The sequence below is a fragment of the Mustela lutreola genome, chromosome 4, assembly GCF_030435805.1.
Source record: "Mustela lutreola isolate mMusLut2 chromosome 4, mMusLut2.pri, whole genome shotgun sequence".
NCBI classification, from domain to species: Eukaryota; Metazoa; Chordata; class Mammalia; order Carnivora; family Mustelidae; genus Mustela; species Mustela lutreola.
Window position 1 is genome coordinate 117,734,098 of NC_081293.1, and position 24,981 is coordinate 117,759,078.

Sequence of the window (24,981 nt, forward strand, 5' to 3'; positions counted from 1 at the left end):
ATACTGGTCATTTTTAGATTGGAGCTGATGACTTTTTTGAAAAGTCTCAGTGAAAGGACACTAAGATTCTCTCCCTCCACATAAAAACCAATTTGCACGAATGGACTGAATGCATACTAATAAATTTGATCATCTCCCTGTAACTTCAGAACTGTTGGCTAATAATCATCATTGCTTTTTTGCCTTCTTCCCTCTGAAAGCTCTTGCTACTGTTGAATTTTGTATCAGGTTAGTAAACTTCTGGGCTGTGAGCTCAAGGAAATTAACACTGTGGATTAGAAGGGAGTAAGAAATATGTTTACAGGTTAACATATGAAAAGCAAACTATTCTTTACAGCTCCTTTCTCCTGGGGTCCCCAATTAATGAATGTATATAATGTAATGAATGCAAATGAGCCCATGATTCAGGAACACTGAGAACTGTATAGTCTTTGAGAGGTTTGAACATTACAATTATTTTCATTTTGCCCATGGGAAGCTGGTGGCCAGAAAACCTAAGTGACACACTTAAATTAGCCATGTGAATAAGGAGCCCATATTATACTAGAAATCTGGTATGTTGGTTCTAGTTAAATGAGTCATTCATTATCTAATGCCAGTAAGCCTGTATGCTTTTCCTGAGTGAAGACACTCTATGGCAGGTTTTACAGTCAAATAACTGGCACAGTTGACAGATAATTTACAGGATCAATCTGTTATTACCCATTACATTTAAGGTAAGCTCTGTAACAACAAGGATTTGTTTTGTTCACTGGACAGCACCTGGGACATTTGTGAAATGAACAGAGAAGAAGAGAGACAAGTTAGGCAAAATTTGGTACATGACCAAAGAGAAAGAAGGGATGCCAAGGTTACTTTAAAAGCCCAGAGAGAAAAAAATCAGTACGAAAAATAGTTTTGTCCATTTTTGTACACTCAGTGGCATTATGTGACTCACGTGTGTCTTCCTGATTTTTGTTTTGTGACTATCCTTTTCTCCCCAGTGTTATAACATAATTAAATTATTTAACAAGTGTACGTGCCAAATTCTGAGGAAAAAATAACAAGACACAAAACACAGTCCTTGCTTTTGAGGGAAATTGGCTAGCATTTAAAGAACCAGTAGTTTCTTTTAATTGGCATTTCTGTATATCTCCACTAGAGAAATTATTTACATTTATACTGAGGACCGTGGCAGTGTAAACCTTAACATGCCCTTTTTTGTTTTGCATTTAAGTGTCCTCAAATCAGTAAATGGGGTAAATGAAAAGTAAATGTGGAATCAGTAATTAACAGTTATATAACTGTTAATATATATATGTTAATATAACATATCTTGTTATGTGCAGACTGGATTTACATCTAAAAGACACTTCTGTCTACCTTTCCACTTATACTTAGAAATGGCTAATGATATAGCTTTAACTTAGAAAAATAACCGATATATTAACCCAACTCTGATGTGTGTGGTGTGGGTTGGTATGGAGTGGGGTATCTTCGTGGTTAAAGAGAGTCTACAGTTCTAAGATTTTTATTTTTATGATACTTGAACTTTATGATAAAGAACTGAAGAAGTCACTTGTCTTCAAGAATCTCTTGGATATAATGGATGGCTTCCTCTCCTCTCCCTAAAAGCCCTCAGATGAGGTCTAAAATATTAAGTATAATAGCTCCTCTTTTTGGAACCTATCACAAGACACATTTCACTAACTTAAACATGAGAAGAAATAGGAATGTTAGTTCTTTTGGTGACAAGTTGGCCTGACACGAGTTGGATGGCAGAAATAAGATAATCTAGTATAATTAAGAAAGGAGAAAGTGTACTTTCTTCCTCGGGTTATGTATAAAATCACAGTACACGGAAATAAATGTTCTCTGCAGGTTCAAATATGAAAGAAGTTTTGTTTTCAAGTGCAAAAACACCGATGTCAACTCCTCCCCAATTCATTAACTAAATTAAAAAAAAAAAAAGAGTGTTTCTTCAATCACTAACTCAAGATATGTGATTCTATTGTTAAATGCAATGTTAAATTCTCAGCCTTCTCTTACCAGCCCTTGACATAATTGTTCGCTCCTTCTACCTTGAAACATTTTCCTCCATAAGGCTCCCAGTACTCCCCTCTTATTCTCCTCCTTCTTCAAAGTCATGTTTTCTTAGTCTTTTACTGCTCACCTTTCCTCTTTTTGATCTCCGAAGTTGAAGCTTAAGAGGGCCTCAGTCCTAGGAATGCTTCTCTTCTTGATTTGTGCTTACTCCCCAAATGTTCTCATTCAGTCTCCAGCTTTAAATGCTGTCCACACCAGTCATCATCACTTGGAGAGCTAACATGTATCTCAAGCTCAGCATGTCCCCAGTTGGACTTTTGATCTCTCTACAACGCTCCATAAGCATTTCCACCCATCATGTTCATTATATCAGGAAAATGCAACTCTGTTCTTCCAGTTGCTTAGGTCAAAATTTTACAGTCTTTGATTCCTGTCCTTCCCGTGTATCTCACATTCCATTCATCAGCAAATCAGAATTCGCTAATTTTCCTTTGAGATATATTCAGAATCCATTTTTTAACCACCTCCATGCCTACCTTCCTTCAATCTCTCTTCATCTCTCTTTTGGATTGCCATGAAAGCTGATTCTTGTTACCTGTTTCCATCCTTGTCTACCCACAGTTTCTTTTCTTGAAAGATTTTCTTTATTTGACTGTCTGCTGAGGAGGGAGCCGGATGTGGGACTTGATCCCTGGACCCCCAGATCATGACCTGAGCCGAGGACAGACGCTTAACTGACTGAGGCCACCCACAGTATGTTTCACACAGCAGCCACAGTGAGCCTTTTCAAATGTTGTTATCTTCTCACTCCTCTGCTCAAAAACTCCAAAGTCTTCCCATTTCACCTGGAAGTAAAATCTAAAGTCCTTTCCATGGCCCACAGCCACACAAGACTTTACATAATCTGCCTCCCTATAGCACCGATAATCTCTCTGACCTCCTCTGCCATTCCATCTCCAACCTGCTCTGGGTCAGGTCCCCCCCCCCCCTCCCCCGGCCCCAGCTTCCTTCTTGTTGCTTGTCTATATCAGGCACAGTCCTGCCTCAGGGCCTTCCCCCTGCCTGAAAAGCTCTTCCCTGGAAATGGCCTCACAGATGACTTCCCTTGATTACTCTTTCTAAAAGAGAATGCTTTCTCTTGCTCATCCTGCTCCTTTCCTTTACCCTGTTTCTTAGTTTGTCTTCATTCTTATCTCTGACATGTATTTCTTTGTTTATTTAACAAATACTTACTTAACATGTATTTCTTTATTACTAATTTCCCCCTAGGAGGTAAGCTTCTTGAGGCAGGAACTTTGTTTTGACTACTGACATATTTCTAGCACATAAACCAGTGCTGAGCACATAGCAGGTCCTCCACAAATACTTATGAAGTGAATAAACACATGGGTGAATAAACCCTACATATCCAAGCAAAACCCATCAAAACTTTTTCATAACATTTGGGGAAATCTGATATAGTCAGAAGATAGATATTTGATTCTATTTCTGCTATTTCTAAAAAAATTTTTTTAAGTTTTTATTTATTTATTTGACACAGAGAAAGAGATCTTAAGTAGGCAGAGAGAGGGGGGGAAACAGGCCACCTGCTGAGCAGAGAGCCCCATGCGGGGCTTGATCCCAGGACCAGATCATGACCTGGGCGGAAGACAGAGGCTTACCCCAATAAGCCACCCAGGTGCCCCTCTGCTATTTCTAATATAACAACTCCGCAAGTATTCCTAGCATCCCGTCTCTCTTACCCTATGGATCATCTGAGCAACAATTTCCCTATATGGCATACATCTCATGAGAGCCATGCCATTTCCCATCCTTTTCACTGATAATTATCCCCACTTCTTATATTTGAGGACATAAATTGTCCATCCCCCTGCCTACATACACATGCACTGAACTTGGGCCAATTACTGAAACTTGAGTCTTAAGTTTCTTTATCCATGAAAGTTGGGTTGAGAAAGAAAATGTGAAAAGAACTTGCGAGTTTAAAAAACATACACCACTGGCTGGAGTGTACCCCAAAAGCCTACAATGAATCATACTACAATATCATGTTACAAAAAATATTTCATTTGTTTCACATAATTGGTAGTTATATGTCCCTGATATGCAGGTCAAGGTGCAGACAGCACATAAGAAATATCAAAAGCAAAACGGCTACAACATGCATGACCACAAACCATTCCCTTATTTCTGGGCATACAGGGATACCATATTTCCTAGTTTTTGTGATTAATGAGCTCGGTTCTGGTCAATGAAATACGGGAGGAAGTGATGTACACCGGCTGGTTAGAGAGGACCCAGTGGGGAACTTCAAGATCTTAGGGCATAGAGATCCACCAGAGAGAAAAAGCCTAGTTCCCTGCACCACTGTGTGGAGTAGAGCTGCCCAGGAAATCTGCTATCCAGGAAAACATGCGTTGGAAATCATGTGAGTGAGAAATAGATTTTTTATTTGGAAATTCAGGACATATTTGTTAATACAGCAGCCAGGATGCCAAGGTTGTTCTCATCTCATGGAGTCGATTTATTACTTGGTTTGCTGTCATATATGCTCTTTTCTGCTGACGTCACGTGGAAAAAGTTGGATTACATGACATTGATTATGGAATATCCACTTTGATTTTTGCTTTATCTCTCTGGATAGCACTCTTTTCAAATAACTCATGCTTTTACTCTTCCAAAAAGAGTCCTATATCTGATCCTTATTACTGGTGAATATTGATGCTGTTTTAGTAATTTCTGAAGTTTTTGTTGTGGTGGTGGTGGTAGTTTTAAAATTTTAAGTGTTTCCTTAAAGTATCTTTTATAACCTTAACTAATTAGCTGCTTATACATTTCTCCAAAGAAGTAGTGATGTGAAATAAATATTAAAGTATTTGGTATAAGGGGCGCCTGGGTGGCTCAGTGGGTTAAGCCGCTGCCTTCGGCTCAGGTCATGATCTCAGGGTCCTGGGATCGAGTCCCGCATCGGGCTCTCTGCTCAGCCGGGAGCCTGCTTCCTCCTCTCTCTCTCTCTCTGCCTGCCTCTCTGCCTACTTGTGGTCTCTCTCTGTCAAATAGATAAATAAAATCTTTAAAAAAAAAAAAAGTATTTGGTATAAAAGAATATGACTTACACAACTTGGTCTTCAGTGGTCCAGAAACACACACACACACACACACACACATTACTAAGCAAATGGGGCAAAATGTTACCAGCAAGGTGGGTAAATGGTATATGGTATTCTTCATACTATACTCATAACTTTATGTGAATTTGAAACTTCACATAAACAAACAAAAAAGAATTAGAAAAAATGTTAGCTGAGTAATATTTCACTGCATATATGGACCATATCTTCTTTACCCATTTGTCTGTTCAAAGGCATCCTGGGTCCTTCCATAGTTATTTGCAAACAATAAATCATGGAACACTATATAAAAAACTAATGAAGTATTGTATGGTGACTAACATAACATAATAAAAAAATAAGCAAAAAATAAATAAATCAGAGAAAAAACTATTTCAAGCAAAAAAAGGAAAAAATGTTAGCAACATTAAAAATATCAATTCTTCTTACAGTTTTACTTTAATATTTTCTCTGTGCAATTTAAAACTTGTGATAGAATGTTTTTGTCTGATAATGTTTTTTCAAAAATTTAAAGGAAGAATTCTCTACATAGACAACAATTCTTGGGGCTCCTAATTTTTATGCTTTGCCCTCAAACACAGCTCTGATATAGTGTATGCTGTCTCCCAAATACTCGGAACTCTGCTTGAATGTAAAAGAAAGAGAAGATGTACACTGCTGATATTCGTTAATTATTACATTGTCAGGATATGAAGAGAATATTGTGATCTAGTGAAAACCTTTGGGATCATGTTTTCCAGAGGGAGAAAGGAAATTTTTCAAATACAGATTAGCTGCAGTTTATGGGAGTTTCACAAATTAAGTAGGGGACTTTGAGCATATTCATATAAATAAGATGGCAATACATGACAAGGATTGATTACAGTAATCACTCTGGAGTTGCTTTATTCCAGACGTCAAATAACACCCTCCTTAGGCAGAAAGTATAATGAGTCCTTATACCTACTAGGCTGTGTCTCAGCCAACAAATTATTTATAAATAAACTATATGTTTCTTGAGCCATTAATGTAGAAAACATGTTAGTCAAACTCATAAAAAAAATAACACCAATAAGAAATGAGAATAATAGAAATAAACTTAGGTAATGTGGACAATGAAGACAAAATTAGAAAATACCCAATTCAATTCTATTTAAACACACTTTAAAAAATGAATAAAAGAGACAATTTTATAGGGTAACATAAATGATAAAAACTGAGTCCAGCCAAGATAGAAACTCTAAGATTAATTACTATGGAAAAATTTGAGAAAGTTGTAAAAGGTATTACTCTCCTTCACCAAACCAGACCAAAGACAAAAGTCAACCCACTGAAACCTGATCATTTCAAAGGTGTATTATATCTTCAAAAAATAAATAAATTCAATGTTACTTAAATTGTTTTTCAGCAGAGACAGAAATACTGTTACTGATTGCTTTTATGACACCGGCATCACTCTGATAGCAAACCTTAACAGTAAAAAACGAGCCAAAACAAAACAAAAGTCAAAAAAGAAAACTTCAGAAAAACCTCATATATGAATGTTGGTGCAAAGTTATATATAAAGAAATAGAAACTAGGAGAACATTGTAAGATTATATAGTTTACTCCAGGAATGAAAGGATAGTTCGATACTAATAAATCTCTTACTTCAATTGATCACAGTGTAAATCAAAGGGGAGAATACTGATCATCTCTGTAATTGTCTTTTTTTTTTCTGGTTTTTGATGAAATTCACTATACATTTTTGATAAAAGATTGTTAATGAAATGGGAATGGGGGGTATTTCTTTAACATGGTAAATATTCATCTCAAATAAAAAGCCAACATTGTGTTAACTGTTTAAAATGAGACAGCTTCATTTAAGCCAGGAATAAGACAGGAATTTCCATAATTTCCACTATTAATTAACAGTATTCATGAAGTAACAGTCAAATGTATTAAATAAGACAAATCAGAGGTATGCAAATAGAAAAGGAGAAGGCAAAGTGATTCTTATTTGTAGGTCGTGTGATTGCATGCTTCCAAATTCCATGAAATGAACTGAAAGATACCTAAGAAACAATTAAGATAACTTAGTAAGGTAACTGGTTATAAAATTAATATTTGGGAATAAAATTCTAAGGGGAGGGGTGATATGAAATAAGTAAACAAAAAGCATATTTATGTGGCATTTATTTTTCATTTGTCTTTCTCTTCCTTTCATTCTCTCTTTCAGAAAAACAAAACAAAACAAAACACCATAAGTAAAAGAATGTGGTTGGTTTTTTGCTTTATCTCCAGTGCCAAAAAGGTGCCCAATACATATTAGACACTCAAGAAATATTTGTTGAAAGAAAGAATAAATCTACACTATAGATTGACTCTCTTCTGCAGAGATAGATGTGCAAAGAGACATGAATTTTTTTTATAACAGAAAAAGACTAAAATTAATCAAAATGTCCATTAGTAAGTATCCAATTAAATACGCTATTGAAAATAAGGAGATATATTTTACTACTCTAAGATAAATTTTTACATTAAAAAAGGAACTAGGCCATGAAAGAAGTCTCAACACAATGAAAAGGACTGAAATAATACAAAACATATTTTTCTCCAAGAAAAAATTATTAGAAATTCACAGAAAAGAACTGAGAAATCCTAAATGTTTGAAAAATAACACATTCCCTTTTTTTATTTTCAAAATTTAAAAAATTTAAAAAAAATTTTTAAAAGATTTTATTTATTTAATTGACAGACAAAGATCACAAGTAGGCAGAGAGGCAGGCAGAGAGAGAGGAGGAAGCAGGCTCCTTGCTGAGCAGAGAGCCCAATGCGGGGCTCCATCCCGGGACTCTGGGACCATGACCTGAGCTGAAGGCAGAGGCTTTAACCCACTAAGCCACCCAGGCACCCCTTAAAGATTTTACTTATTTATTTGACAGACAGAGATCACAAGTAGGCAGAGAGGCAGGCAGAGAGAGAGGAGAAAACAGGCTCCCTGCTGAGCAGAGAGCCCAATGCGGGGCTCCATCCCGGGACTCTGGGACCATGACCTGAGCTGAAGGCAGAGGCTTTAACACGCTGAGCCATCAAGGCACTCCTAAATAACACATTTCTAAGTTACCCTATACATCAAGAAAGATATTATAAGGGAAATAAAAAAAAAATACCTTGAACTGGATGAAAAAGAAAACAGTATATCAAAATTTATGAAATTAAGCTAAAGAAGTGCTTACAGTGTAATTTATAGCTTTAATGTTTTTATTAGAAAGAGAGGACTAGACTCATTCATCTAAGCTTGAAGACAGCAAGGCAAAGTAAATCAATCATCAAGCAAATAGATCAGAGTGGAACACACTGAAATAAAAAAACAATGAATCTCAAAGCCGGTTCTTAGGGAGCAATTTTATGAAATTTTGTAAAGAAAACTTTATGCAAACAAATTTGACAACTCAGATGAACTGTAAAAATTCCTGAATGTAAACAAATTACCAAAAACTGAAGAAGATTGGAAAATTGGAATAGGCCTAAATCTAGAAAATAAGTTTAATTAATAAACAAAAGTCTTTTTTACCAGATGGCTTCACTGGTAAATTCTATCGAACTTTTATGGAAGAACCAATATTGGCCCCACACAAACTCTTTCAGAAAAAAGAGAAGGAACACTTGCAAGTCCTGTGATGAGGCCAGGATTATCCTGACACAAAAGCCAGACAATGACACCATGTGACAAGAAAACTGAAGAAAAATCTCTCCCTGAGTAGGTTCAGAAATTCTTAATAAAATATAAGCAAGTGAAAGTCTACCACATACAAAGAGGATTATCCACAAATGGGGTTATATCAGAATGCAAAAATTAGTTCAACATCTAAAAATCATGGAGGGGCACCTCGGTGGCTCAGTCAGTTGGGCATCAACTCTTGATTTTGGCTCAGACTAGATCTCGGGGTTATGAGATTGAGTCACGCGTGGGCTCCACAATCAGCGTGGAGTCTGCTTGAAAGATTCTCTCTTTCTCCCTCTCCTTATGCTCCTCCTCCCGTAAAAAATTTGTAAAATTATGTAATGTATAACATTGTATTTTTTTTAAGATTTTATTTGTCAGAAAGAGTGAGAGGGAGAGCACAAGCAGTTGGGGGCACAGCAGCAGAAGGAGTAAAAAAAAATTAAATTATGTAATGTATAACATTGTACTTTTTAAAAGATTTTATTTATTTGTCAGAAAGAGAGAGAAAGAGAGCACAAGCAGGTGGGGAGCAGCAAGCAGAGGGAGAAATAGGCTCCCTGCTGAGCCCGGAGCCAGATGTGAGACTCCATCCCAGGACCCTGTAAACATGAGTTGAGCCAAAGGCAGACTGAGTCTCCCAGGCTTTGCAACACTGTGTTAATAAAAGGTTAAAAAAAACCCCAAACAAACCCCACATGATCAGGAAACAAATAAACAAACAAACAAACAATAGTTTCAGGGGGAAAAAAAAGCCAACAAACTTTTGTTCAAAGCCAAAATAAGTTGATTATTAAAATTCTCAATGAACTAAGTATACACCTGAACTTTCTCAACCTGATGAAGGGCACATAAAAAACCTGCACCTAAAATCATACTTAGTGGTGAAAGATTAATGCTTTCCCCCCAAACTGACAATGAAACAAGGATGTCTGCTCATAATCACTTCCATGAAACATCATAGTGGAGGTCCAGCTAGTGTTATAAGGCAAGATAAAAGAATCAAAGGCATATAAACTGGAAGGGAGGAAATAAGACTGTACCATCAGACAACATAATAATCTATGTAAATAATCTTGTGAAATTTATAAAAAACCTCCAGAAGTAAGTGAGCGTAACTGGGTTGCAATGTACAAGATCCCCCCCCCCCAAAATCAAATGTATTTCTATGTATTCACAAATGACAATCTGAAAATGACATTAAGAAAATAATTCTGTTCCCAATAATGTTAAAAATCATAAAACAGAAAGGATTAAGTTTGACAGAAGAAGTGTAAGCTCTGAGCATTGAAAACTACAAACCATTGCTGGAAGAAATTGAAGGAGATTCAAATAAATGAGAGATATACCATTTATGAATTGAGACATTCAGTGTTAGCTTGGCAATTCTTCACAAATTCTTCTGCGTATTTGAGCAACACCATAATCTCCACAGTCCTTTTATTTAAAACAAATAAAATAAGAACAATGATCCCTAAATTTATATGAAACTGGAAAGAATCTAGAATAGCCAAGATAATTGTGAAAAAGGAGAAAAAAGAAGAGTCACACTTTCAAGACTTAATATAAAAGCTAAAGGAATCTATAAAGTACAGCATTATCAGAAGGACAAACATACAGATCAATAGAACAGGTTAAAGTCTAGAAATAAATCCTCACATTCATGCTAGTATAATAAAATATTAAAGTGCCACAAAACAATCCAAGAGGAAAGGACAGGTTTTATTTTTTTTCCAACAAATAGCTCTAGAACAATGAAATACCCATATCCAACAAAATGCATTCAACTCTTACCTCACACCATCCACAAATGTGACCTTAAAATGATTTAGAGATCTAAATGCAGGAGCTGAAATTATACAACTTCTAAAAGAAAGCGGGAAAAAGTTTGTGACCCCGGGTCAGGCAGAGATTTCATAGATATAATACCAAAGTAATAATCCACATAAGAAAACACTGATAAATTGGACTTCATTAAAATTAAAAACTTCCATGCTTCAAAAGAAACCATTAAGAAAATGAAAAGTCATGCCACAGACTGGGAGAAAATATCTGCAAACCATATATCTTAGGAAAGACATGTAATCAGAATATATAAAGAACTTTAACAACATAATAAGAAGATAAATAGCCCAATAAATATTCAAATGGGCAAAATATTGAGTAGTCATGCTATCAAAGAAGATATATGAATGTTAATAAACACATGAGAATGTGGTAAACACATAAAAAATTGAGAAATGTAAATTAAAATTACAAAAAAGTTATCATTATACAGACACTAGAATGACTGTAATTAAGACTACCGACTAGGGCAACAATGGGCAGAAACTGGAAACCTCATATATTACTAGTGGGGAATGTAAAATGGTATAGTTACTTTGGAAAACATTGTGGCAATTTCTTAACAATTTAAATTTATATTTGTCACATAAGTTGGCAGTATCACTCCTAGGTATCTCATCAAGAAAAACAAAAACATAGGCACATACAAACACTTACATCGAAGTGTTCACGGCAACATTACTTATGAATGTCAAAACCTGAAAACGACTCTAATGTCCATCCGTTTGTGAATGGATTTCAAAAAGTGGTAGATCCATATAATGGAACACTAACTACCCAGTGATAAAAAGAAACACACTGCTCACACATGCTTCAGCATGGGGGAATCACGGGAGCATTATGTTAGGTGAAAGACTATATACTGTTTGATTCCATTGATTGACTGATTGATTGAATTAAAGATTTATTTATTTATTTCCAAGAGAGAGAGAGAGAGAGAGAGAGAGAACACGCACAAGCGGGAGGGCAGAGGGAGAGAAAGACTCTTAAAGTGCATTCTGCGTTGAGCACGGAGCCCAATGCGAGCTTGATCTCACCACTGTGATGAGATCACTACCTGAGCAGAAGCCAACAGCCCAGCGCTTAACCTAACCTACTGTGCCACCCAGGTGTCCCTGTGTGATTCCATTTATGAAAAATTTACAGAAAGGCAAAACTATCCAGAAAGCATCTTAGTGATTTTCCGGGTCTGAGACAATTTGAGATGATGGATGTTCTAAGGATTACGGGGACTGTTACATACACAAAAAATACCATTTTAGTGAAACTTAATGATGTATATAATTTAAGTGGGTTAATTTTATGTTATATAAGTTACTTCACAGTAGTGTTAAAAATGAAATATACCCTCATAACCAAGATATTTAGAGCTAGACATTTGTGTGTATAATATCATATCATTTATAGTAAACACACTACCTATATTCATGCGTGTGCTCCTTAGGACCACAACATTTCTGGAAGTATATATTCAAAAAACTTGTCTGCCTCTGAAAAAAGGACTGAAAGTCTGGGACAGGAAAGAGAATTATTTTTCACTGGATACCTCTTCAGACACTGTCTAAAAAAAAATTAAACTAAAAATCCTCATAAATAATTAAAACAAAGAACCACAATTCTGATAGAAGGACCCAGGCATGTGACTCTACTCTTGAATGTCTGTATGTATCTGAATGAGGCTATGAGCACTTAGGAGTAGCCTATAATAAGAGAAAGCAAAAGATGACCCCCAAATTTATATGAAAATGGAAAGAATCTAGAATAGCCAAAATAATTGTGAAAAATTTCATCACAAAAACCATGGTATTAGTTCCTTATAATTTCAGAGAGGATGAGTGCAAATTGTGGGAATTTGGGGAAACATGAGAGGTTTTTGACTAGAAGTACTTTAAGCATTACAGGGTACTACATTCTGCAGGTCTGCATCAGCCACAAAATAAAAACCAATTCCTAACCCTAACCATAAGCAAAATGCAAATAAAAGTTGACATCCCAGAGGATTAAAGGAGAGGTGGGAAAACTAGAGGGAAAAAAAGAGCAAGTATAGGGTTGTCTATCTGATAGTGGGCATTTATATATATATTAATGATTTCAAAGTACTTTTTCCTGCTATGCCATGCCTTTAAAAAGAAGTCATTATATAGGATATGTATCCAAATTTGCTTCTATGACTCATAGAATGGCTACACTATACAGTGGTTTTCAGTATACCTTTTAATATCAAGAATCTGTTACAAAGATTTGCTTTTCAGCTGCATGCTACAAAGATATGGCTTTAATTAAGAATATTTGTTTTAATCTTACACAAGCAATGGGAGAAATTAAAATACATTGTCAATATTTAATTATAAAGATTCGAGTGCTATTCTGTAACAACGCCTTAAGAAGGTCAAATTTAAGACTTCTGCTATCATAATTTCCCTTTTTAATATAGGGACATAATACTTTGTGCAGTGTTGCTCAAAAAATGCCTAGTATTTGTCGTCCACTTTCACACAAGGAATCAATAATGTAAATACCTCCTTGAAGTGGAAACACCTGCAGTGAGGCCCAAATAAATCATAAAAGGTGCTTCTTTCAAGCTCTGACTGCTTTCCTTTGCATTTCAAACTGACAGGGTTTTCATGCTGTTTTTAGTGTTCTGAATGGACAATCACATAGGTTGGCCACATGTGTGTTCTTCACGCCTGAGTTCCTCGAAGTGCTGCTACCTGTGCCCCACCCTTCCTAGAGCTTCGGGACTCCTTTGTGCTCAACACACATTTCATGAACACCTACTGTGGGCCATTCGATATAAAGAACACGACCACCAGGTTAAGGAGTATTATCATCCCAATATAACAGACAAGGCTTCTGAGGCTCCTGGACTTTTAAGTGTCCCAAGTCCCAGAAAACCAGGACTTAGCCTGAGCCTTTTCTTTTATACTCTTTTCAAGTATCCTTCCTGTCTGTGGCCCTCCCCTCATTTCTCTCCCTAGTGTCACTGACAGTTAACAGCAAAGTAGCAGAGGAATGAAGGAGGGCTTCCACTTAGCCCCATTTCCTTCCCCTGAAGGTAGAAGGGAGGAAACCCCCAGGACTCAGAGTTCTTCCCACCCTCCTCACTGCTCCGATTTCTATAGTTCAGCCAGAACACCCAGCTTAGAACTTCAGCCCTAACTGGGTTCCATAACTTCCTTCCCAGGTCATGGAAGGCACCACGAGAAATTATTGCTGGAGGAGAACCTTCCTAGTGGAAGAAGTGTCCTAAGCATCCCTGTTCATGATTCTGAAAAGATTTTTCTGTGGCAACCAGTTCCCAAAGGTCCTTATGGGGATTACAAGACTACATTTGAACTTGGCAGGGGTTGAACCAGCTTCCACTTGCTAACTAGAATCCTAAGCACAATACAGAGCATTGACTAGATTGGAAGAACCTAGATTTCTTGATTAAGACAATGGGAAACCAGTTTGGGATCTCTATAAGCAATATATAATGAACTTTTGGAATATAAACCAAATATATTTGCGGATTAGGCTTTACCCTCCAACTGCATACTAAGATACATTTGTAAGACAGAAAGCACTACTTTTACTGTGTTGAATATAAAATAGGAAGAAAATATATATTCTCAAAATTAAAACAAAACAAAACAAAACCACTGCTTCTAGACTCTTGTTTTTCTCTCCTATTCTTTGACTTTCATTTTTTAAAGTATGATTTTACTCATCTCTGGGGAAATTCCTTTTTTATGATAGTATTGTAACAGTCTTACTATTTTACGTGCATATTTTATTAGTGAGTCGTGTTTATCTTACCTCCTCGATGGATAATCAAAGAAGTCTCACTTCCAACAGGACAGTCCTTAAGTATATCCACTACTTCTGTATGGCTCAGGTTCTGTACATTCTGCTGGTTGATCTCAACAATGAGGTCGCCTTCACACAGGCCAGGGCATCCCTGAATGTCAAGTATTTGTTTCACCCGCTGTCCTGTAGGACTGTCGGCAATAGTGAAGCCAAAGCCCTGGGCCCCTTTCACAATGGTTAAGGTCATAAGTTCAGCTTGGGTGGCCCCAGATGAAGCCATAGACACATTGTCGTCATGGACGGGTGGTGGATACGTGCCATCTAGTTGACCATCAGCTGGCATTGAGTGCAAAGAATGAGGCGGCCGATCTGTTATATCTGGAACCGATTGTGAGGTCCGAGAAATGTATTCCAAGTATGTTTCATAGTTATGTCTTCCATTGACCATCACTGGAGGTGGCCTCTCCATTATTGCAAGGGGTGGCACCATGCTGTTAGCAGGATCTTCAGGATCAAAGGGCAAAGGGTAGCCACGACACAGTACCAGGTTGACACTCTGACCAATAGGAACAGACTGGAAAAGTTTGACTACATCTGCATGAGTATGTCCAAGGACACAAACTTCATTAATATAGACAATGACATCACCTGCAAGGAAAAAAGAAAGAGATTGACAACATGAGGTAAGTTCAATTAAAGTTGACATAGAGAAATGGAATTATTTATGAGACTAGTAAAAGAGGCACTCTGTTTCTCAGTAAGCAGGAAGGAAATCAATTAGAATAATATTTAAATTCACTGTAGGTGACTCAAGGTTACCAACAGGTCTGCCAACAAACACGATAATCAAATGATGAAAAAAAAATGCTATGTGTTTATACTTGGAGCTCAGAAACAGCTTTGTGTTCAGAAAGAAAGGTTTGGAAGAATTTGGACCTTGAGGAAGCACACATTCTATGCTTCTTTTTCATCTTCATTTCCATCTTCAGTGCAATTCAGTTAATGGACTTTGCAAACTATTGAGAAGTGGTGGTCATAAGTTTTGTATTTAAAAGCCCCGGTACACGGTTTTTTTGGTCTAAGTTGACGAGTCAACTGCTATTTTTCTTTTTCATGGAAGAGGAAACATGTTGCCCATTTATTTTCTCCATCTATAGTAAGATGTGTTTACAAAGGCTCCATGTATGCACAAGTAAAGGTCAAGAGAACTAGTTCTGGGATCAGGGACCCAGGTCCATATCCTGGCTCTACTAATTAGCAGATATGTGATTGGGGCAAGTGGCATGCCTACTTTGAGCCACCGTTCCTCATTTGTAAAGTTGTTGTGAGGATTAAATAAGATAATGCAGGGAAAGTGTTTGGTATTGTATCTGACACATGGTGAGTGCCCAGTAAATGTGGACCACTACTAATATTACAATTGCCAAGCTCGGATGGAGGAGATTTGGGGCCCTGGCTTTCAAACAAGAGGCTGCCATAAACTCATCTTCTGATCTTAAATTAATTAATATTCCTGTAGATCTTCTTGAATAAGGCATTTGTCCTCTCTCCCCAATGAATTATCGTAGAGTTACAGAAGCCCACTGGATAGAAGGTAACTTTAGGAAGTTAAAAATACCCTGAATATTAATTATTCATTATAAAATAAAAACTCTGAAAAACAATATTTCCTCCTTAAGATACAGTAAAAACACGCTTGAGATAATTGTTTAAAAATTTCAATTATGTATGAGTATCAATTTTATTTATAGAGAACTGTTCTATTATGAGTGGATATTTTTATTCTCACAAACCATAATATTTGAGAGTTGAACTTGCAAATTGGGATTGTGACTGACTACGCTGAGCAGTATATGAGGGATATAAAAGACATGTTTTCACAGACTGTCAAATGAGTAACTCAGCAGACGTTAATTTATTGGGGTAATTCTGAAGTGGGTAGAGTAAATGGCTAGGGATTTCATTCTGAGACATCCTTGCCCATCAGAATTGCAAACATCAAAAATGTAAAAACAGAGTTAAACTTTCAGAGTTACTTTTTTAGCTTTTCTTAGGTGTCTGATATGAAATGATTACTTCACTCTATGCATTCTAAAATAAATAATTCTATGAATAAAACATTCTTGAGTAAAATACTTTCAACAACATAGACTCAGTTAACTAACATTCACTCCTCTCAAATGCTAGAGATCTGCTTGAAAGTGCTAAAGATATAAAGACAGAAAAGTCAAACAAACATTTTCTGGGATCCAGCTTAAGTGTGATTCTAGAAAATGTCACAGACGCCGTGATTGGTTAGATGGAACTTCACACTTCAATTATGTATATCAGAAAGGGTGTTGGTGTAATGGTGGATTTTGGAGCAGGACGAGGGTTGAGTTGGGATGAGCATCCTTTCTCTGGGACTGTGATTGTCAGCAGACCACGGCAAACGGGGACTCTCTGGCATCATTTTCAATGGGTCTGTTGAAGTAGCTGATCCAGACACACTTTTTTCTTTTCTCCCTGCCTCTTCTACCTTTAAAGTTAGGATCATCTATTTTACACATTCCAAGGTTGAGAGAATAATAAATACCGTGTACCACCGTCCAACTCAATGATGAGAACACTGAACATATGAGCTGTGGTCCCGGCTAGCACCTCTCTCCCACCTACTGCCCTCGCCAATTATAGTCACTGTCCTGCATTATTCACATGCATTTTGTTTTTATGACAATCTACGTACCTGTAAATAATGTCCCTAGGCAATATTTAATCCCTAAATAATAATATCTCCCAAAGATGGCTTTGTACATTTTAAAATCATTGTAAATGGTATATATATTAATCTTCTGTAATTTCCTTCCAAATGTATTTGTGATACTTATCTATTTTTACCTCTAGTTCATTAATTTTCATTGCAACAGATTATTTTCGGATGGCTATATCACTATTTTATTAATATTTGTCCATTCTTATGTTAATAGATGCTTGGGTTCTTGTGAATTTTTGGCTACTAAAGATAATTCTGCTAATAATCTACTTCCATGGCCCTTGTGCACTTGCGGTGGAGTTTTTCTGAGGTATGGACCTTGGAGTTGAATTGCTGGGCCAAGACCACATGCTTCTTCAACTTCGTTCTATCATGGCAAATGGCTAGCAAAATAGGTCAAATTGATTTACACTCCCATTTCTGGCATATCAGAATTTTCATTGCTCCCTATCTGATACAATACTTGGCATTCTCAGACTTAATTTTCATTGCTCTAATGGGTGTGATCACGGTTTTAATTTGCATTTCCCTGACTGCTAGTGAGGGTGAGCATCTTTTCATATGTTTATTGGCCATTTGGGTTTCCTCTTTAGTATACCTCATTTCCTCATTTTTACCTATTTGGCTAGTCCTTAAAAAAATTTTTTTTTTAAAACAGATTGAGTACTTTTCTGCCCATCTCCATTCTTGACCCAACATTTTTGGTAGGTTTGGGAGGCTGCATGGTACAGCTGACATTCCATGGGATAGGGCGTCAGAAAACTTTGGTCCGATTTCCAGCTCCATCACTTCCTAGCTGTGTGACTTTCAAAACTCACTTAAATCCTCTGTGACTCACATTCTTCACAATAATGAGGAACAATAATAATAGCAATGTATTGTTCTATGGGAAAAAAAAATGAGATTGTGCAGGTGACAAGGTCTGTAAACTGCAAATTGTTATGCAAAGGATGACTGCTATTTTAGTAATTATTATCTGTCCTTGGTTATATCCTTCTATAAAAATCAGCACAGTCCCACCAGTTATTCCCACCACAGTCATAATCAAGGCTGAGTATGGGTTTCTGAGTGGGCAGATAAAAGACAGGAAGGCAACAAATGCCACTTTCCGCTAAGGTTTTCCCTAACTTTAAATACTGTTAACAAACTCCCCACCCCCCAAGCATGCTATGCCAGAAATTCATAGGAAAAAAGAACTAAGCTCTCAAGGTTCCCTGCCAGGTCTAGAGAGTAGTTATTTGAATTATAGTGATTAATGTTATCTATTTTTGAGTTTTAATGTGATCTTGCTATTTAGAAACAGAATGAGAACTATTTGTGGTTCTTGTAAGACTGCCTTTTAAAATTTATGGATATTTTCCATTCAGAGCAATTTTTCAAGTCATCAAGCAAGCAGTGATAAAGCGGTATCTTTATGGAGCTATGCAGAAGCTTTCTGAATGTGAAAGATCCGTGGTCAGTTATCACACGATTAAAACTAACAACTTGACAGTGCTCAACAGCTCACTTAAAAATATGTATATAGATGCCTAGACATTGTGTCATCCCACAACTGTAGATGGATTTGTAAGCAAACATTTGCCTGTTCAGATAGTACTAATTGGGTAGGATATTTATAGATTGTGCTATATGAATGTCACTTATATATTGTGAAATAAAAATATGAACCACCTGGTACATGCCATCTGATGTTGCCATGCCAAGTCTTAGGATAGACTGGGCTTCAGAATACACAGAGAGAGAGAGAGAGAGAGAGAGAGAGAGAGAGACATCATTAGGAAAACTGGCTCTAGCTCAAGCCCCGTTGGCCTATTTAAGAGGGAGAATTGGGAAAAGAGTCACTTGATCTCTCCCCCTCTCAATTTATTCTTTTATAAAATGGGAATTAAAATATCTCCTCCATTTCCTCTTTCACACGGCTACTGTGAGAATGAGATCATGCTTGTGAGAACACTTTTAATTTTACCAAGGAAGGGCTCTCCATAAAAATAAAATGGTGCTTTTCTTTCGGAAGCCAAGCACACATTTTTAGTGCCATCTAACCTGCAAGTTTACACTGTTGCCTGTGTGGCCATTCACTTTAGGCCCTATTGGGGCCAGATGTTTTGGGACCACTGACCTTGGGCCTCTGGGTCAGATTTGGAGTGACTGATGAGCTTGGAGTCTCCAGCAGAGCTGATCTCATAAGGACCTGATTCCCAATGAAGAGATTTCAAAGTGACAGTGAAGGAGAGTCAGGCTGATGAAGCAGAAGTTGAAAACTGCTGGCCTGTATGAAAGCACGTGCCAAGCTAACTGGTCTCTCTCTTAGTCATGGGAATCAAAATACACTACCGGATACCTCTTGGGTACTTCATTATTTTGGATAAAGCAGGGCACTTTTCATAAAGCAGTGCTTCAAGTGCAGTTATTTTTATACTTCTTTCTTCTCCTCCCACATTTGTTGAGTCACGGTGGTGTGCAGAGGCTTCCTTTTTAACCTCTCTCACTTACCACTTGCTGTCTACCTTCATTAGCCACCATCTTGGACGAGACTAGAATTGCTTCCTTCACATTCCATTTTCATCCCGTAGCCTCCTCCACTAAGCTCAAACGACTCAACCTTTAGATGTGCTGGTTAACGCTCTTTACTAGCAGGCTTTCCAGCTTATTTTTGTCTTCACCACCCAGTAAGTTCCCATTCTTGTGGCGCCTGTTTCTTAACTGCTCACAATTTACAACTTGCTCCTTGCCTTTTACTTGAATTCTGCTATTCCTCTCCCCTCAGGGGAACTTCCTTTCTGGGTGTAATTCCATCCCAAATGATTCATCCTTTCCTTCACTTTTTTTCAAAGATATCTCCTATTATTCCTGCTCCGATTGCTATAACCTCATGTTTGTCAGTACAAATTCACCTCTGACTTTATTCCTTTGTGGGAGTTTTCTACCTATTCCAAGTTACCTCCCACAAAATTTATAGAGTGATATTACTATGTTTGGAACTCTTCAGGTATTTAGAATATATTTGTATTGAATAAAGGACAGAAAGATTTAATCAGAGGAAAACTGGAATAGATTACATAGCTGACCTTGCTGCCTTTATTGTTTCAGAATTGTGTTTTTGCCAAGTCATCTACATTTTTTTGCTAAAAGAAAAAAAAAAAATCTCACCCACTATTCCCATCCCACCAATTACATGCACTCTACATTGAAAAATTATTTTTTGATGTTTGTCTCTAGCCAATAAGATTCAACTGACCTGTCATTCTTTTCTGAATCTTATATTTATGTTTTTTATAATAATAATCATATAAATTTTATTGTAATAGGAAATTTTATTATAATACTGAATATTCATTCTCTTTCTATTCTACAGTCCCTCCAAACATAATAAATTGTGACATATACTTGTGAGGGTGTGCTACTCAAGACTTCAATTAAATTGAAAATAACTGCCCTTAATATAGTTTATTCTCCAAAGGGAAGCATCGTGTTGTACCAGATGCACGAAGAGCCTTGAGTATTTCTCTCTAGACCTTTCTCACTTTGTGACATTGCAGAATGCCTATGCAGAAATGCCAAAAACAAATACTCAGATTATGAAGGTATAAGAGGTAGGACAAAATGCCTTCATCAGAAGAGCCTTAGTTTATTAATTCTGGTATGCTACCTTTTAAGTCACATTGTGAATGAAAATGAAGTGAATTGAGCCATAGCACTAAAAGAAGGTTCTGAGAATGTTTTATTTATTTATTTTTTTAACATTCTAAAACCAAGTGTGGCCTATGGAGAGAGCACTGACTTGGGTGTCAAGAGATTTATGTCTTTATGCTAGGTATGTTAGTAATCAGTGCTGTCAACACATCTCTGGGTCTTATCCCTCATTTATTTATTAATTTATTCAACAAATATTTACTATACTCAACTACTACTGTGACTCAGGCACAGTGTTATAAAAAGAGAAGACTGAACCAGATGATCTATAAGGTAGTTTTTTTTACCCTGAAATTCTGACAAAGGCTCTGGATCTACCTCTTAGCTATGTCTGCAACGGGTTCCTTCCTTTCTTTTCCTATTTCCACCATCTGAGGTCAGGACCTTACCATCTATTGTAGGAACTTCTGCAACACTTTTTTTTAGCTGGCCTTCCTGATGTCATAGCAGAAAAAACAAGGGAAAGAGGAAAGGGAAGTTTAGTATACGACATGATACAGTGAGCCTGCGGGGTTATGGAGTTCCCTAATCCTACTCCATACAGACCTTTAGGAGTACATGGGATTCTTAATAAAAACCTCTCCTCGGGTATCATGCTTAGCGAAATAAGTCAATCAGAGAAAGACAACTATCATATGATCTCCCTGATATGAGGAAGTGGAGATGCAACATGGGGGAGTTAGGGGGATAGGAGAAGAATAAATGAAACACGATGGGATTGGAAGGGAGACAAACCGTAAGTGACTCTTAAACTCACAAAACAAACTGAGGTTTGCTGGGTGGGGGGGAGGGAGAAGGAGGTGGAGTTATGGACATTGGGGAGGGTATGTGCTACGGTGAGTGCTGTGAAGTGTGTAAACCTGGCGATTCACAGACCTGTACCCCTGGGGATAAAAATACATTATATGTTTATTAAAAAACAACACCACCACCAACAAAAACCCTCCTCTGGTCAGTATTGGCTCAGGAACCAAGAGAGTGTAAGTATTGTGCTGGTCAAAGATGAGTGTCACTGGCGGCAAAGCACTGGTCCTGCCTTCTACCTGCTTCCCTGGCAACTCATCTTCTCTATTTCCTGAGTTATTTTTCCTACTTAACATCCTTCAGTGCCTGTTCATAGACAGAGAATAGAGTCCAAATAGTCTAGCACAGCATATAAGGCTCTTGGTCTATATTTTCATTAACTCCTGCCTCTTTCCAAACGAGTCTGTGCCTCAGTTGCCCAAGCTCACAGCCATGCCCCTGGATGTGCTCTGTTCTTTCCAACCTCCTGCTTCTCTCCAGCTTGTCCCCACTAACAAAGGCCTAGTTACCCTTGGAGATGGGTCTCACCTTTCTGACCTTCTTTCTGGCCACTTCCTATTGTTGACTATTAATTACTTCTCCCTGTGTGCTAGTCTTCCTGACAGCTTAGCTCGTCAACCCACTTACCCACACTAACAGCACCTCAAATACCTGTGATCATAGTGACTTAGAAAATTTAATACACATAATATTTATCTGGCATTTACAAACCTCAGCTTGCCTAGCTATATCAAATAGGCATTGTTACCTATACTTTATACATAGGAAAACCGAGCCTAGAAGTTACATAACTTCTCTGAAGTCACTCTGATCATTAGGTGAGATTTAAAAATCGAACTCCAGACTGCCACAGAAATGTTAAGAATTTACAACAGTCCAGGACATATGTTGACTCGAGGACTCTTTTGTGCACCTCAGATCCTATCAGGATGAACACTGGACAAAATATTAATCCTGAATATGAAAACAGAGAGATGAACTGCCACATTCTTTTGATTAAGTTAATGGAGGAAAGTGGTAAAGCCAATATTGCAAACAGGGGAATCCACCAATAATTCAGTGAAATTCCTGCAGCCCCCCAAAATAGGCTGCTTGGAAGGAGGCTTTGAGAAGGCTGAGGCAGAGCTGACAGGGCACCGCCACCCCCCAAACTCATGAACCATCCCGCAACATCAGCACTGGCATAAATTATTTCAATAGCCGTGTGATCTTGGACAAGCAATTTCACTTTCATCCATCTAGTTACTGTTCATGTAAAATGGAAAAGCCAGAAAAACATCATGTGGAAGGTGCAGCTTTAAGAGTATCTACATCTTGTGGGAATGTGGAGAGCTCTCCTATGAGGTAACTGGGAAACTTCTGTAGTGCCATTAAACAGGTAAGTGACAAGCTTCTGGGGGCCTGCCCCGGGTTCCTTGATCTTCTATAAAAGCAGCGAGTGATTACAACACCCTAACTGTGGGCAAAAGGATACCAAAATGTTGGCATAGCCCCTTATTTCCCAAAAGAATGAAATACTTTTTTTTTAAATTTTTTTTTTATGATTTTATTAGTTTATTTGACAGAGAGAGATTACAAGTCGGCAGAGAGGGATCCAAAGAAAGAGGGGGAAGCAGACTCCCTGCTGAGCAGAGAGCCTGATGTAGGGCTTGATCCCAGGACTCTGAGATCATGACCTGAGCCGAAGGCAGAGGCTTTAACCCACTGAACCACCCAGGTGCCCCAAGAATGAAAGACTTCTTAATCAAATTTTATAATTTCATTTTTGTGACCCGGTGCAGATGCCTAATTAAAAGCTTGGTTAAAAAAAAAAATTATGCCTAATCAGCACACATTCAACAATTATTCACTGGCATATGTGAATTAGTCCAGCGATCTATTTACATTTCCTTTGTGTTTGGCATTGTGAGGTAAGATAAATTTAAATACTTGCATTTTACTTTGTTGGAAAGGAGAAAGAAAAGGAAATTTAAAGGCATTGATTATTTGCTGATTGGGCAAAGATGAACAACAATTCAGTTAAAGCTATAAGTAAAGACGCAAAAAGAAAGCATAAAATACCATTTTCTGCAAAGCTTCAAAGGGCAGAGGCTTTTTAAATAGCTTGCTCACTTTAACTCAGTAACATGAAATGGTCAGTGAACCTGTCATTTCTCTAAAACAATATAATGAATTTTAAACAGAGAAAAGACAAATATGTTGTCAGAGGGATCCTATAAAATGAAAATGGGTTCTTGCATCTAAAGAGAGCTTATGATTTCATGGAAAGAAAAAAAAAACAAAAGAATTAAAAAATATACTTTAAAACCTTGACAAAATGAAAGTTTATGAAAGTAAGGTAAAAATGGAACGAGTCCTCATCCTCTCCCGTGTGTTAGAGATACACACGAGGGCAAAAGCATCACACAATCATGCTCAACCACACACAACCCCCTCTGAAAATTCAAACACAGAAGTACCTTGTAGGGAAAAGTCATTTCATATGGACAGTAAGCAACTTGCATGCTTACTTTCAAATAGCATTAAGGGTATTCCTGAATGAGCATGAGTCTTTTTTTTTTTTTTTTTTTTTTACATAAATGGCTCCTTGGGGCCAATGCGGCAGGAGCATCCCTATCTTCTGAACTTACTCCAACACAGTATCAAAAGGTTATAAAACCTCCCCTGGCATGACGGAGGACAGCTGGCTGGGGGGAGCCAGGAATATGCGTGGACATGCTTTCCAACAGTTTACTCAACCCACAGCTGTGGACAGCCAGCCATTCTGACTGAGCAAGAAAAATGAGTAACAAGAAGAGACGGAAAGGCCTGGGACATCCATCTCATTGCAGACTGCTGCCTTCTGCCAAATGGTTTCAAAGGTTTGCGACCTGCCCGATGGACCAACACATGCTTTTAAGAAGGCAGAAGCAGTGTTTTTTAGTCAAAGGAAAGTAGAATTTAGTTTTTGATACTGTGAAATTGACAGTAGAAGACGGGGGAAAATAACCTATTTCAAGATGCCAGATAACACTTTGCGACGTTGTTCCCTTGAATTGCGCTTGGGAAAAAAAAAAAACAACAAAAAACACAAAGAAAGAATATCTGCTCCAGGGTGAGCTGGGTGCTGTCTCCGGCATCCAGACTGAAGGTGGGGGATGTGTATTTTGGGGGGCTGTTCGGCCAAGGAAGCTCTCACCCCTAGATCTGTATCACCCTGTATAGTATTTCTGGAACGTGCTCTGGCTGGTGCTTTCGCTGGGAGCCAATCAACAATC

The 24,981-nt window shown here is 37.5% G+C and overlaps 1 protein-coding gene across 8 annotated transcripts in view; it reads right to left on the reverse strand.

Moving 5' to 3' along the window:
• MAGI2 (membrane associated guanylate kinase, WW and PDZ domain containing 2) overlaps window positions 1–24,981 on the reverse strand; it is a 1,359,941-nt gene that overhangs the window by 233,378 nt on the left and 1,101,582 nt on the right. For all 8 annotated transcript variants that reach the window (XM_059170944.1, XM_059170942.1, XM_059170943.1 and 5 more), the window contains one exon: window positions 14,485–15,123. In XM_059170944.1, coding sequence (XP_059026927.1) covers window positions 14,485–15,123 — 639 coding nt within the window. The remainder of the gene's footprint in view (window positions 1–14,484; window positions 15,124–24,981) is intronic.